At 33.1% G+C, this 17,243-nt stretch overlaps 1 protein-coding gene across 6 annotated transcripts in view; it reads right to left on the reverse strand.

Annotated features, from left to right (window-relative positions):
• The window catches only part of ARID2 (AT-rich interaction domain 2), a 167,432-nt gene that overhangs the window by 81,277 nt on the left and 68,912 nt on the right, over nt 1-17,243 (reverse strand). For all 6 annotated transcript variants that reach the window (XM_026000163.2, XM_026000164.2, XM_072765490.1 and 3 more), the window contains one exon: nt 1,859-1,992. In XM_026000163.2, coding sequence (XP_025855948.1) covers nt 1,859-1,992 — 134 coding nt within the window. The remainder of the gene's footprint in view (nt 1-1,858; nt 1,993-17,243) is intronic.

Consider the following 17,243-nt stretch of genomic DNA (forward strand, 5'->3'; position numbering starts at 1 on the left):
AATCACTTATCTCTGCCTTTGAAACCAGTAATACATTATATGTTAATTAACTGAACTTAATAAAATTTAAAAAACTTATTCTAAAAATAAATAATAAAAAAGAAGACATATATATGACAGCATATCAGAAAGGAGTTATTCTAACACCAAGTTACGCAATTCTGTTATTCCCTTAACTTGTATAACTCCATGAATGACTTTCATTAGGTTTCTGAAATACCAGAAATATTTCACATCTTTTTTCTTGAGGTAATCAGTTTCTAATTTAAGGAAGGAAAGGAAAGAAAAAACAGATCCAGAAAACATTTCATTTTAAATATGATCAAGAGGAGAAATGGGTCAATTTGGGAAGCCATAACAGTAGACAAGAAACTGAATAGTTCTGCTATTACTGTAATATAGCAACAACACAGAGTTATATAAAGCTAAAAATGGTCTTAAAGACCATTAGTATAATTATGTCTCATTCAATGCAGGAATATCCTCTATAATATCCTTGAATTTAATAATGATCACATTAGCCCTTTTTAGGAACAGAGGGTATATCACTTAATAAATCACTCCATTTTATCAGCTTAAACTATTAGCAAGATTTTCTACACGGTGACTTAAAATGTTCTCGTTTAATTTAACCTTGGTTCCTGGATAATAAACTACGTATTAAAAATAAAGTGAGGTTTGGTTTGTACTCATCACCAACTCCCATCTCCATTATACAAAAACATTAGATGATAAAGCCTCTTCTAGTAATGATCAGATTCTAGGAGATTCTGTTTTTTCAGTTACTACAGGTTGAGGAAGAAATATGGAGCCAAATTCAAAGTGAAAAAAACTTTGAAAATAAATAATGGAGAATAAAATGATACTGACACGAGAGAGCTAAAATCTAGTGATTATCTATAAGATGCTGGGACAAGGGGATCCCTGGGTGGCTCAGCAGTTTAGTGCCTGCCTTGGCCCAGGGCATGATCCTGGAGTCCCGGGATTGAGTTCCGCATCAGGCTCCTGCATGGAGCCTGCTTCTCCCTCTGCCTATGTCTCTGTCTCTGACTCTCTCTCTCTCTCTGTGTGTGTGTGTCTCTCATGAATAAATAAATAAAATCTTTAAAAAAAAAAAAAAGGAGGCTAGGATTAGAACCAATGAAGAATAATAAATTATCTAGAAAATTATAAGTTTTATCACAACATAGCCTTAAAAAAGTTGTATCTCCTTTTTTTTTTAGGCCAAATGTTGGTGACTGAAGAGGCTTGTTTCTTCTGAGATCTCTTCCTAGTCATCACAGTCCCAACACTCAAAGCTACTACAGAGGAACCCCCATCTACTCTGCCTCAATAACATTTTATTAAACTCTCAACCTAGTTATTTTCAATTTGAGTCCTGCTCTTTTTAGCTGCAGATTCCTCTTTAACCATTGTTAAGAATGACTTACATGAAAAAAAAAAAATCTTATTCCTGGTACCATGGGGGAAAAAAAACTCAAATAGTAAGAAATATTTTTGAGGAATTTTGATGCTTGGAATTCCAGCAATTGTAGAAAATCTAGTAAATGCTGAGTATTCTTGGCCTCTCTAATCCTACATGACTTTCTTCTTATTTTAGTAACTATTCAAATTAAACTGACCATCAGTCAAAAAAAAGAAAAAAAAAAAAAAGGAAAAAACTTCACTTGAAATTTACAGGTATTTGTAACTCTGAAAATTCCTGCAACTAAAAATCGTATACAGCCTATTACAGAAAGGGCCCTGATACCAATTAGATGTTGGGTCTTTCACAGTTACATGTGCAAAGTAAAGAATTAATTCAATGGATGATGTTATTTTCCAAATTCATAACTGGACAATTTTTAATGATATTTACCTGACACACTGTGTTGCTGGTAATTGTAGGAAGATGGAATTGCACCAATAGGAAGCTGTGGCTTTGGATTGCCTGGTGGTACCTCATCATCATCCTCCCCAAAATGATGAACTTTCTCGTACTTTTCTAGGTAACTGAAATAGAAAAACAATACAACAGACTTTTACAAATAGATTTATATCTTATCTCTTATCTTTTAACTTGTACCACGTGTATCTGTTTTCCTTCCCGAGGCCCAAAATTAAAAAAAATAAGATACCATAAATCTCTGATATTAGTGAAACAGTCACTTCAATAGTGATACTGCAGACAAAAATCATGCAATACTTCTAAAGTGATTTTATATTTTTAGAAAAAAACAGACCACTAACTCAAACATACAAAACTAGGTAATATCAAAGAACAAATCCATGTACATGTTGGGAGAACATTCTACTTACTGGTCACTTAATGGTCACTTAAAAGCCAAGTGAAAATGATATTCTCTAACCTTTGGTCACGCTGAATCTCAATCACCAGAGATAACCACTCACCAGATTCATGTACATACTGGAATACATATATTTTCTGTGCCTAATTTTATTTACAATATATTTTAGAGATCTAAGTATGTCAATACATTAATACTGCCTCAGTTTTTCTTAACAGCTATATAATATTTGACCCTATTCATACATAATAATTTAACTAGATCTCTAATGATATACTTAACTACTTTCAGTTTTGATTTTTGCTGTTACAAATCATGCAACAGCAATAAGCTTAATCTGTGCACTTATTTGAATATTTTTCTCTGGACAGACATTGGAAATGGTATGCTCGTTCTAAATAAATTCCCATCCAAAAGTGATGGCCTAATGTATTTTAACTAATTTATAAGATAGTTCCTATATCCCCTACTGTATTAATTTTTAATTTTTTAAAATTTTATTTATTTAGGAGAGAGGGCACACCCACATGCATGCATGAGTTAGGGGAGGAGAGTGGAGGAGGGAGAAGCAGACTCCCCGTTGAGCAGGGAGCCTGATGCAGGGATTGATTCCAGGACCCTCAGGATCATGATCCAAGCCAAAGGCAGACTCAACCAACTGAACCACCCAGGCATACCAATCCTCTTTTTTAAAAAAGATTATTTACTTGAGGGATGGAGAGAGAGAGAGAGCGCGCGCGAACACTCGAGCAAGCACACAAATGAGGGGAAGGGCAGAGGGAGAGAATCTTTAAGCTGACTCCTCACTGTGCACAGAGCCCCATGCTGGCTGGATGCCACTACCCATGAGGATGTGACCTAAGACAAAATCAAAAGCTGGATGCTCATCTGACTGAGCCATCTAGGCACCCCTGATTAATCCTCTTGACATTAATTAGATTTCTGAATTCTCAACCTACCTGTTTATAATAAGATTTCCAAGTGAACTTTTAAAATAGGGAAACAAGTCAAACTCTTGTTAAATACAACACTGTAGCTAACAAACTTGTTACTACACTTCACAGATTAGAAGCTGAGCTGATTAGGACTTATATTTACCACAGAAAAGATCTAGATTTGATTATTTTACAGATCATCTCTTTAGCCATTCCTGATCCAAGCAGGTACCAAACCCATTAGTAGCTATTTTCAAAGTCCTACAGCTACCCACCCCTTTCCTTTTTAGTTATAGACAGCTGAGATGAGGAAAGGGGGTTATCAATAAAGATATACAATGATTTCAGAAGTATTATTTTGAGCACCAAACCTTAACTTTCAAGGTGGGATAAATGGAAACTATAATTTTACAAATATAAAAACTAATGACATAGAAAATCATTACCATTCCTTATTTTCCTTTTTCAGTTTTACAAGGGACAATAATTCACATCTTTGAGCCTGGAAAGGAATTAAACTGTCCCTCTACATTCCTTCTAAATTCTCCATATAAGCTCAATTTGAGCAAGGAACTCTTTCCTAGCTGGCAGTTTGCTAGCTAATGAATCCAACATTTTTCTTTACTGTTGGAGACATAGCATACTAAAGTAGAGACATACATGCAGATATAACCTTTGAACATTGAGGAGAGTATGCAGCTGCACACATTACACCCTGATCCTGGGGATGTCCCCCCAGCATATAGACTTACAGTATAAAACCATAAAACAAAACAAAAGGATGATTAAAAAGAAGCAGTCTCTCTCCAAGATAGACCAACAATGGACTTAAATAGGTAAATAAATCAAGCCGATTCTTTTTGGATTTCTAATGCAGATATCATAAAAAAGAAGAGTATATATAAATTTATAGATACAAACACCTGCTCAAAAATTATGTGACATATTTTCTGCAAATGAGGGATTATCCACATCAATCAGGCAATAGTACTGACAGGTATTTAGTCTTTCAGAATTGATGGAACTCCTTGTGGAAAGGTTAAAAACAAACTAAAGATAAATAATTTTTATTAAATAATTTTTATCTAAATATAATAAAAATAACAAAATAATTTTAAAATAAAAACTTTCCATTATTAAATGTTTATGATACTTTCTATAAATTTGTTAGTCATAATTGAGCAGAGCAGATTTGAAATTTGTGTTTTTTATTACAGCTAGGAGAGAAAACAGTATTACTACTAAAGAAGGACCATAAATACGACTTTTCCCTCCCAAATACCCAAAATGGAGTGCAATATAGAGTGCCTGACAACAACACAAACCCTATATACTCATTAATAAACAGTGTATTATATACATGAAACCCTTTATAATTCAAATTTTCTTAAAATGTTAAAAATATGACCTCCGGTTCCTTGACACATTCTACCCTATTCCTCCAAACAGATTTTTAATTCCACTCCCCCAAAGTCTGTGATTTAGGTAAATTAATAAGGTTTTTGAAATTTTTATGTTCCTGGCTTGAGGACCACAACTTGTTCTGTCATGATTAAATATTTCAAACCAAGACTCAACCTTTCTTCTTAAAGTTTTAAGAAGTTTTGGCACCCAGTTTTGATCTCTCGTTTCTCTTAATAAACAAGCACAAAGTCTTTGGCTTTTAAAGGAGTTATATACTTCTAAAAACTAAAAAATAATAACAGATAAGAGAAAGCAGCTAAAATACAGAGTTACATTTCAAAGTTTAAGTTTTCTGATTTCTCTATCACAACCTTGAGCTTATACACTGAAGGATATTTTGTGTTCACTCATTAAATTACAAAGCTAGATTGTACATTTCACTCTTCTCAAAGTCAATGACATCACTTTGAATACTTAATATATTAATCAAGTAAGTATTTACTGAGTTCTTACAGTAATTTGCCGACTACACTACATATTTAACTCAACACTGGTAAAATATTGCAATCCAGATAGGAACAGATTCAGGTGGGATGAGTTTTATCTTCTTTTTCTTCAACTTAGCATTAATTTATTTTATGGTAGCCTCTATGTCACAGGTTACAGATATAGAGGAAGGCAATTATGAACAGATGGCATATAATAGAGAAATTATTTTATTTTATTTTTTTTTTTTTGAGAAATTATTTTAAATGGTACTATTTAATTAAAAACCTTAATAAATGTGATCAATACAAATACAATGCAGGGTAGTGGCTTAAGAGTCCATTTAAAATAGCATCAAATAATATGGGCAGTATTATTATGAATACGGGAAAATTTAACCTCTTGTAATATCTGACAGATTAAGTACACAAAAAAAACAAATTAGGTTGTACGAAATTTGAATATAATCACTGGTAAGATTGATTTATTAGACATATAATGAATTTCTTTTCAAAACTCCATGGAAATTACAAAATTGGTCATATATCAATTCACACTGAAAACCATAATAAATGTCAGATTAAATATATAGGGCACGTTCTCTAACCACAATGAAATCCAAAGAAAGTTTTTTTTTCTAAGAAAGAAATTAAACTCTTGAAAAATTAAAAATAACTTTCACGATATAAAATTCCAAATCTATATGCAATTATCTTCACAAACCTCTATCATATTATTTTAAAGCAATTCCCAGATATAGTTTCAACTGTAAATACTTTGGTAGAATTCTTGGAAATTAACATTAACAACCACAGCAACATTCAAGAAAACTCTTGATTATTCTTAGATCTAGAAAAAGAATCAAATGAATATGATTGGGAACACTTCAATATAGCAACTTTTTGAAATGTTTTTAGCTAAAGATGACAGTCCATATTCATTTCTTCCCTTAAATCTAATTGCAATGACCTCTAAAGAATAAAAAGAGAGGAATACAGCATTATTTGTAAGTTAAAAACTTTTAGAATTTCTGGTTCATTAAAAGCAACTTCAAGGATCCACAAGAGTAACTTGCAAAACACTTCTTTAAGACACTAATGTGATCTAGTGAAAAGTGAAGGATATCCTAGGCAAGAAAACATATAAAAGAAAAGTTCATTTAGATTTCCTTCAGCTACTAAGAAATGAATATAAAGTGAGTATGTATCTGATAATGGGAGCCAGAGTATCAGTTATCTAAAAAAGAACTTCTATAAAGTTGAGTTGAGCTCAGTGGTACTGCAGGGAGGCAAAGTCCTTTATAAATTTCACCTTACAGGGTACATGCACCCCAATGTTTATAGCAGCAATGTCCACAATATCCAAATTATGGAAGGAGCCTAGATGTCCACTGACAGATGAACTGATAAAGAGGATGTGGTATATAAATACGATGGAATATCACTCAGCCATCAAAAAGAATGAAATTTTATAATGTGGATGGAACTAGAGGGTATTATGCTACAAAAAATAAGTCAGAAATACAAATACCATATGATTCCACTCATATGTGGAATTTAGGAAACAAAATAGATGAACATAGGAGAAGGGAAGGAAAATTAAGACAAAATCAGAGAGGAAGATAATCCATAAGAAACTCAAACTGAGGGTTGCTGGAGGGGAGGTGGATGAGGGTAAACTGGGTGATGAGCATTAAGGAGAATACTTGATGTAATGAGCACTGGGTGTTATATGCAAATGATGAATCACTAAATTCTACCTCCAAAACTAATAATATGCGATACATTAAAAATTGAATTTAAATTAAATAAATTTTTAAAATAAATTTCACCTACACCTTCTTTGTCAAGATTAACCCAAAGACCTCAGGGTTGCGGGGCACCTATGAAAAGCATAAGCATAGAAAAGCTGTCATCAAGTGTTTTCAAGCAACTGGGTCTCGATTGATATGCTTTATAAACACACCAGGCACAAATCAAATGTGGTGACTTGGAAACTATAAAAGTAATGAAATTTCTTTGACCAGGATTATCCCCTCAAAAGGAGGACATGAAAGAATGATATGACAATGTAGAAGATCACCTGGGTAAGGCAGAAGACAAGCTTGAGAAACTTGTCATATGGAGAAAAGAACTAATGAAACTGGTAGATAAAAATGAGAGATATATATGATAAACAGGGGATCAAACAGATCAAAGAACAAAAAAGACAAGAAAAAATACCTGCTGGTCCTGAAGGAAAGACCAGAATAAATGGAACAGAAATGATAATCACTGACATAATAAAAGAATTTCTTAAGCTAAAATATGTAATGTGTACATCAAAAAGCTCCCTGGAGCTGGGATGTCAGGGTACATGGACCACCAAGCAAAAATTAATTTAAAGGGAAAAATAATCAGATATATTCTGATAAAAGATTTAAGCTTCAAAGATAAAGATTCCTAGAAATATTCAGAACGACTGCTACTCCCCAAAAGTTACATAGAACAGCTGGACTAGACTTTGATTTCTCTTCAAAATTAACAGCTAGAAGATAACAAGCAAATATTAGAACTGGGGGGAGGAAAGTTATTTCATAAGAAATCCCTACGTAATCATGTTGCTCAACTAAGACAATTGAAATTCATTTGTAAAGATATGCAAGGACTCAGGATATAGCAACACATAGCCCATGGAAAAAAATACCACTCAGATTAAGTACAAATGACCCTTGAACTATGCAGGGGTTAGGGCACTCATTCCTATACAGTCAAAAATCTGCATATAACTTCTGAATTCTCAAAAACTTAATTACTAATAGCTTGTTGATCAGAAACCTCACCAATAACATGTACAGTAGATTGACACATTTTGCATAGGTTTTATATACTGTTTTCTTACAATAACATAAGCCAGAGAAAAGAGAATGATATTAAGAAAATCACAAGGAAGGAATGCCTGAGTGGCTTAGCAGTGGAGCATCTGCTTTTGGCGTAGGGCGTTGATTCCAGGTCAGGAGATCAAGTCCCTCATTGGGCTCCCTGCAAGGAGCCTGCTTCTCCCTCTGCCTATGTCTGCCTCTTTCTCTGTGTCTCTCATGAATAAATAAATAAAATCTTAAAACAAAAAGAAAGAAAAAAGAAAATCACAAGGAAGAGAAAATACATTTATAGTACTGTACAAAAGATCCACATATAAGTGAACCTGTGCAGTTCAAATCATGTTGTCCAAGGGTCAACTAACTATACTCTAATGGAGGGGTGTCTTGGTGGCTCAGTTGGTTAAGCACCTGCTTTCAGCTCAGGTCATGATCCCAGGGTCATAGGATCAAGGCTCTCTGATCAGCAGGGAATCTACTTCTCCCTCTCCCTTTGTTTGTGTGCCCCCCCCCCCCCTCTCTCTCTCTCTCTCTCTCTCTCTCGCACGTGTGCGCTCTCATTCTTGCTGTCTCTCAAATAAACAAAATCTCTTAAGAAAAACTATACTCTAATAGATAGATTAATAAAAATTAAGAAATAGTTAAATAGCAATGCAGATGACTGATAACATGCCCAAAACCATTTAAAATATCAGTCTCAATCATAACTATTACATTACAAAAGAGAATACAAATGCCACTGGTTACGAAAGAACATAAAAATACAGAACTATTAAAATAATTTGAAAAAAAATACTCATGATATGAAGTTCAGGAACCTTTTAAAAGACAAAGAAGTAGTGGGAGGAAGTATTAAAACTGTACTCTGTTGCCTATAAAGACTGAACAAGATGGGTTAATTGTCATTGTTAAAATTAAGGAAAATATGTTTTTAGCTGTGTTTCTCACTTTTTCCAAGTGTTTAACAGCATAATTAAAATCAGACTAATTACTTTCCAAATCACTATAGGGATATAAAAATATTAATGTATGTAATATGCAGAGAAAAAAGAGAAAAGAAAGATCATCCTGTGATGCGGCTAATTACATTCTTAGGCATATTAGCCCAGTAAAAACTGGAAACAACCCAAATATTCATTAATGATAGTATAAATAAAAACACCGTGGCACACTCATGCAATGAAATATTATATGGCAGTGAAAATTAGTAAACTAACATGGGAGCGATTCAAGTAGCTATCACCAACAAATTGTGAAGTAAAAAAAAATCATTTCCAAAGATTACATGATTGCATTTACATAAATCATAAACAAGAAAAAATTTTAAATATATTTTTTAGCAATAGACAAGTGGGTGCTAAAACCACAAAGAAAAGCTCCCTGATAACTGTAATCCAGTAAAATCTGACAAATTTTATAAAAACTACAGATTAAAAAAAGACTATATATATAAAATTGGAAAAAGCAATCTATTAATATATGTTAATAAACACATATCAAGACTTTGTTACAGAAATCCAGTAATAGTTCAGTACTAAAGATTTTATAACGTTATTCTCACTTATAGATCAAGAAAAGAATATTATCTAAACAATGGATGCCAAAGGTTACTTAATAAAATGAAGCATCTATGCTTCATTGAAAAAAGTTAATTAATGAAGAATTCTAGAATACTGCTGCTTTTAGATGTCTCATATGGCCACCTTGGTTGTACCATACAAAACAAAGGCTTCCCTATCTACCTTCCAACACAGGTTTTCTCAGAATATTATACCTCAACTTGACCCAGGGTACTTGCTTCTGGAGAAGAGTACCCTTGAAAATGGGGTGCACAAACAAAATACTTCAATAGGGAGAGACATTTAATTTATAGATCCACACTTCCTCCTCCCTCCCTTGCTCACTCCATTACTGGATAGTCCATATGTTAACTCATCCAATGTGAGACAATGTGGAGGGGCTAAGAGTGGAATTCTCTTTCACTCATTACTCTCTGACCAGCGGAATCTTAATCATTATGTACTAATAATGTCTATGTATGTCTAGGTTTTAGGGGATTTAAATATAATATTATCTAATTTTAATTAGACTCCCACAAAAAAAGATTAAATAGATTTCTGAAAAGCCACAATTTGAATAATGTAGCAAAATAAAACAAGAAAAAAAGCAAAGCTGACACTTTTAACATGAGCTCATTGTATTGTCAATCGTACTATGAAGTAAAAACCATCACAATGTGATCAGATATAAAAGCAGGCCAAAAATTTTATAAATTATCAAAAAAATAAATACCTTTATGTGGATTAACATTAACATTGATGATGAACCCTGTCCTAGGTTAATGTTATATACTTTTTATGTTACTGACAATTTCTAAGATGTTTAAAACTACCCAGATTTTGAAGATAAATAAGCCCTACATATTTCTCAGTAATATTTTCAAGTCATAGGAATTCAATCAAAACATTTTAAAATTTAAAAATAAATATTATTTCAAGCAAGTGTATTGATAAATCTTTTAATGGCCAAAATCCGTATCACTGAGGAAACATATCTTCATTTTCTCATGATAAAAATGGCTAAATTAATATATGAAAAATATGTCAACAAAACAAATACTGTTAAGAAATGGTAAGAAAACACAACTGAGGAGTTGAAAAAACAAGGATTAAGGCAAATTATATTGCGTGGGAGGTTTTCTATATAGCTGAATTCAAGTACAGATGTTTCTAACATATCTGAGCTTATAAGTATTTCCTAGATTCTCTTTCAAAAATGAAATTCACAAAGAACTACTTTTTGGTGAGTCATTAAAGGAAAGCTGTACCAGAGAGGATATATTCTCAAAAGCAAATGATTTTAGAAAAAAAGTGTTCAGGAAAACATGTTAATTCTACTTAAAGCCAAAATGAAGCAGCAGCTGCTTTAAGGGAAAGAGGAAAGAAGAAGTAGGGGGTAGGGAACTGAAGAAGATGAAAGAGCAGGCAGAGGGAAGGGGAAAAGGGAAGATTATGAGACACGTAAAAAGCATTTTACTCCATCATTTACAGGCAGGATAATGCAGCAAAGAAGCTGAAGTCAAAAGTGCCAAAAATGCTTCAGGATGATTTTTCAGTGAGGTCAATGATATATATAAAAACAAGGTCTTTGAAATACAGAAAAATATTCAAGCATATTTCATAATGAGATGTGAACTGATTAAGAAAAATATTTTGTACTAGGGAGGTTAAATGGCTATCCTAGTGAAGAGTACTTAAAAGTGCTGCCAATCTTGAGTGTTATACACTTCACTTTTTAAAAAGTCCCAGATTTGTTCACTTTTCTCATGATAGCAGTAGGTGATGAGCAGTTATCTTACCTAACAGATAATTTAGAAAACAAAAGGACATCTAATCAACCCTTTAAAGTGAAAGAAAAATTTTAACAATGAATAGAAAGTAATTACTTAAGAAAAGAACTTAATGCTATGGAGAGAGCATTTTCTTAAAAAGGATATTTTTGTTTTATTTTTAAGTAGGCTTCATGCCCAATGTGGGGCTTGGGCTTTCGGCCTGAGATATAGAGTCACATACTCTACTGAGCCAGCCAGGAAAAGGATGTTTTTTATTTTATTTTTTTTTAAAGATGTTAAAAATTTGAGAGAGAAAGCGTATGCATGAGCATGGAGAGGGGCAGAGGGAGAGAATGTCAAGCAGACTCCTGTCTGTGCAGGGAGCCTGCCACAGGGCTCAATCCCACAACTCCAAGATCATGACCTGATGCTAACACCAAGAGTCTGATGCTTAATGAACTAAGCCACCCAAGTGCCCCAAAAGGATGTTTTTTAAAAATAATTTTCCTTCCATGACATATCTTTTTGTTGAAAATACTGTGCATGTATCATACATTGAAACCTTCATATCTACATTGCTGTAGGAAAGAGAATTTTTCAAAACTCTTAAAAAATTTCCAAACTCTGTGGGCTTTGAATCCTTTAAGACGATTTGTATATTGATATAATTCCATACTTAACAGTCAGAAGAATAGTACAAACAACCCTTATGCCTTTAATCCAGATATACCAACTGTTTATATGTTGTTCATTTGCTTTATCATGTTCTCATTTTCTCAATCTCTCCTCCTCCCTCTGTCCACACATGCACACACCCATACCACTGCAATACCACCCCTTTCTGTTTTCTGAACTATTTAAAATTAAGTTATTGCTCTTTGTTTTTAATGAGCTTGACATTTTTCAAGGCTACAGAGCAGTCACTTTGTAGAAAGTCCATCCATTTAGGTTTGTCTGAGATTTCTTTATAATTAAATTAGATAGAGAGAATGCACTTTTGTCAGGAATACCACAGAAATGAATGTGTATCCTAGTGTATTATAAGGAGGTATATCATGTCCCAATAATGGTGCTGTTAATTTTGATTACTTCATAAACTTGGAATTATTAGGGTAAATCACTAAGAAGTTACTCTTTCCTTTTGGAAATTAATAAGTAACTTAATGGGAGAGCACTTCAAAGCTATGTAAATAACCCGTTCCTAATCAAACCTTCACCCATTAGTTTTAGTATCCATTGAAGATTCTTGCCTGAATCAATTATCACTGCAATGGTAATTTTTCTCAACACCATTATTCTTTCCACATTAGTTGGCATTCATTTTACCGTAAGTGATCTCTTTCCATCTTCTCCCATTCATTCATTTATTTACATCATGGATTATTTCATAAACATTATATTCCTATTATTATTATTTACTCTAATGCTCAAAGTGTCCCAGATTTGGCTAGTGGGAGCCCTTTCAAGCCAGCTCCTCTATCTTTTGATGTGTCCCAATCATTTTTTGGGCAGCTGCTTGCTTTATGGCATAAGATACAGCAGGCTTACCTTTATTTTCCCCACTTCTATACTAGCAACACCTTTTTCTCCAAGGAACACTGCTTCATTTTAATGAGGAATGGTATTGAGAAACCACTATCTGGACACTAGGTATGCTCACTGCTTATAGAGGTATCTTTCTTCCAGGCCCTTTCTGTATATTTATTAGTATGTATAAATCCATTTCTGTATCTCTATAAAAGGATGAGATCATACTTATACCTCTACTCCCAATTTATCACCACAGTCCTCCCCTTTCATATATTTAACTTTCTTCTATCTTTTTAAAGAATTTATTTATTTAAGGGGAGGGGGAGAAAGAGCATAAGTGGGGTGGGGAGAGGGGCAGAGAAAGAAGGACAAACAGACTCCCTGCTGAACAGAGAGCCCAATGCAGGACCCTGTAATCATGACTTGAGCCAAAGGCAGACACTCAATGGACTAAGCCAACCCAGGTGGCCCCCTTCTCTCTTTAAAAAAAATAAATAAAAAATAAAAATAAAAAATTGTATTTATTTATTTGAGAGAGAGAGAGCAGAGCAGGAGGGAGAGGCAGAGAGAAGCAGGAGCCTGATGCAGGGCTCCATCCAGGGATCCTGAGATCATGACCTGAGCTGAAGGCAGATGCTTAACTGAGTCACCCAAGTGCCCCTTAACTTTCTTCTCTGATAATGAGAAATCTGGATAATGTTTTTCCCAAAAAAACTGCACAGTTGCTCAATCCTATAGCAAACAAACTCACTGTCTTATTATTTTATCACCTAGTATATGTCAACTTTCAATGGTATCTTCTCATTCCCAACTACTGCTTTTACAACAAATAAACCTTTCTACTTTCCTCTTTACTTCTTCCTTTAGAGTTGCATTATTTAAGAATATGTAAGATTTACACATTTTTCTTTCACCTTTGTTGTCACCTATGTTTTAGTCTTAGATCTACAATTATAATGTATTTAATAATAACCGTGGATTATTCTTCTCCAAGTATCTTCCTAGTCAACTCTTGGTTTGGATAAAGCCCATCCTCTAGTGGATTCCTCAAGGATTCATGTGTATAGTATCCTCTTCAGTCATACATGTTTAAAATAATTTTCTATTCTTGATATATAAAAAACAGCTTGGCTTTTTTCCTCGTTTCCACAAAAATATATTTAATAAACTTGTTATATAAAAATCAAACACTTAACATTTTCAACATTTTATCAATTCAAGTTCACTGATAAGTAACTGGGACTTCTTTGTATTTTGGAAGATTACCTAAACTAAAAATACATATTTACAACACTTCTAATTACAATTGAAGAGCTACTTCAAACTAATGTTGAAATTCACAGAATTTTCGATTTATATGCTAAAATTCCCATTTTAGCATATAAATTCCCATATTCCCATTTCCCAACATTTGTCTACAATCAAGTGTTCTGTGCTAATGATGAATGTCTTAACAACTATTACAAAGAAAAAAATATTTCGAAGTAAATGGTTGATTTTAAAGTTCTGTGATAAACTCTTAAAAGATAAAAAATATGTAAAATCAATGTAATGACCAAAATTTATTTTTTTCTTCCTTCCTTTTCTTTCACCAAGATTTCTTAATGAATCCGATTGTCATTTTTTAGCAGCTTAACCCAGTCTTTTGGAATGGCAGTGTGCTACATGCTGTTGGGAACCCTCCACTGTTTCATCACAGCCATGTTTACTAAGTGCTATAAGAGCCCAGGTCAAAGTATAGAAATGATAACTTTAAGCACACACCCTTCCCATGTAAGAAGAGCTTGGCCTCACATAAAATTCTTGGTTCACTGGTTCCCTGTAGTTTCTTGAAAACACTGCTCTGCTGGTACTTTGCTTTTAATGTTTCTATTAAGAAGTGTGTGCCAGTTTAATTCTCTTGCCCTGTTTTGTTGGTTTACCTGGAGGCTCTCAAAATTTTTTCATCTTTAAAGTCTAACACTCTTATAAAACATGACTCAAATTGATCAATTTCCCCAAGTACTCTATGGACCTGTCAATGTGTACATATATGTCTTTTATTTCTGGAATTTTTTTTTTACATTATAGTCTTAAATATTTGTTCCCATTGTTTATAGTTTTTCAAATTCAATTATACATATATGCTGGATCTCTTTTTGTTTAACTTGCATTACAATCACTTTCATCTTTCCTTGTTTTACTTCTTTAATTCATTTTCTTTCCCAGGATTACTTTTCTGACTCTTCAATGTCCTTTATTAAATTTCCAGTTGAGTTCATTCCACTTTGGGCACCTTGGAATTTAGGCTTCATTTCTAAGATTTTTTTTCTTTTTCTTCCACATCTTTCTTGAGTTCAGCCAACTCTCCTCCCATTTCTTCCTAGGTCTCTTTGTGATTTTATGAGTTTGGGACAGGGGATTATTTCTTTTCGGTTTCTTTGTTTTTAAATTTTATACTTCTAGCTGGTTTTTCCTATGTCTAAATGTTTGTTCGAGGGTATCAAGTGTATGTGTGAGAAAATGAGTGTATTTAGATATTAAGCAACCAAAAATGAGGACTGCATGAAATGTTTGTTTGCTGATACCCAGCATTTAAGAACTCTATAATTTGGGGAACTCCCCAAAATGATAAGCAACAGAGTCTGGCCTCACATAACTTGCTAAAAAGGCTGAAAAATGGTTTTTCTCTACTTCATGTTGGCTACAACATGGGCATACAAATCAGTTTTGTCTAAACTGAACTTTGAACTTGTAAGGAGTAACAAAAAAAATGGGTTATTTAAAGTAGTACCAATAGGACTTGAGAATTTGCTCTTCTAGACTTATTACAAATTCCTTTTCTTCAGAGATTAGGCAGGGCTGACTTATGTTGTTTGCAAATAGTTACATTTTATAACCCAGTAATTCCACTTCTAGAAATTTATCCTACTCTAGATTCTAGAAATGGCATGCAGCAAAGAAAAGAATAAGGTTGTACAATATTACTATAGCTGGTCACAACAAAAGACTGGAAAAGAACTTAAGGAAACTATGGTTTTAAATTCTTAAATTGAGTTACTATGTAGCTATGAAAATGAATTATACAAATATGCTGAAAGGTAATAAAAAAGGAGTGCAGAATAATGGTGTATATGGCATATTTCTACCTGTATAATTGCATATGAACAAAGTATTTCTGGAATAAAATAAAAAGACTATAATAGTGGTTACCTTCATAGTGGAAACGTTCTCACCTTTTATGTTATCTGAGTTTTCTATTTTTTAAAACAATGCTCTTGATTACTTCTTCAATGAAAAGGCTAATTACAAACATTAAATCCATTAAAAGTTACAGTATTAAAAATGGAATGAAAAGATAAATTAACAGAATAGAAGAGAGATAGCCATTGTCCAATACAAAAAAGTAGCATTTCAAATAAGTGCGTAAAACAAATGGAGTATTCAATAATTAATTCTGAGATAACCAATTTGTTACTGGAAAACAATTAAAACTTTTGCCTCATACAACAGACCAAATTAATTTCCAGATGAGTTAGAGATTTAAATATAAATTTAAAAATTAAAGAAAACACAGAAGAAAATATGTTAACATATTTATAACATTAGAGTGGGGAAGGCACCGCCAGCATGAGAGGAAGCACCCATAAATTAAGAGTAATGTTTACCTCATGAAAATTTTAAAACTTCTAATAGGGCACAAAATAACACAATGATAAGTGAGTGTGTGGAAAAATATTTCTTAAACATGCATATATGTAAACACACACATTTAGATCTTAAAATATTTCTTTTTTTAAAGATTTATTTATTTATATATTTTTTTATTTATGATAGACACAGAGAGAGACAGAGACAGAGACAGAGGGAGAAGCAGGCTCCATGCAGGGAGCCCAACGCGGGACTCGATCCCAGGACTCCAGGATCACGCCCTGGGCCAAAGGTAGGCGCGAAACTGCTGAGCCACCCAGGGATCCCCTAGATCTTAAAATATTTCAAATCATTATGAATAGTACCAATATTGTAATTTTTTTATATGAGCAAATTATTTTTTAAAAAGAAATATCTGACATAAGAAATACAAATTGAAATGTAAAAGGATTAAATATTACAACACCCAATTGTGGCAAAGGTTTGGGTAAGCAGAAACTCATACATACAGTAGAAATGTACACTGGTAAAACCTTTCTGGTGGGGCATTTAGCAATATTCATTAAAAGCATTAAACATATGAGTATCATTTGATCTCAGAAATCTTTCCTCTAGCAAATTACCTTAAGGAAATAACTAAACGTATTATTCAAAAATGTATTCAAAGATATATTCAAGGCTGTCCATCACCATTTATAAGGATGAAAGATAATCTATCCAACCAGGAACTGGCACACTAAGTTTTAGGCACAAGAATTCTATGCAGTCCATAAAAATGGTGT

Source organism: Vulpes vulpes, chromosome 8 (genome assembly GCF_048418805.1).
Source record: "Vulpes vulpes isolate BD-2025 chromosome 8, VulVul3, whole genome shotgun sequence".
NCBI classification, from domain to species: domain Eukaryota; kingdom Metazoa; phylum Chordata; class Mammalia; order Carnivora; family Canidae; genus Vulpes; species Vulpes vulpes.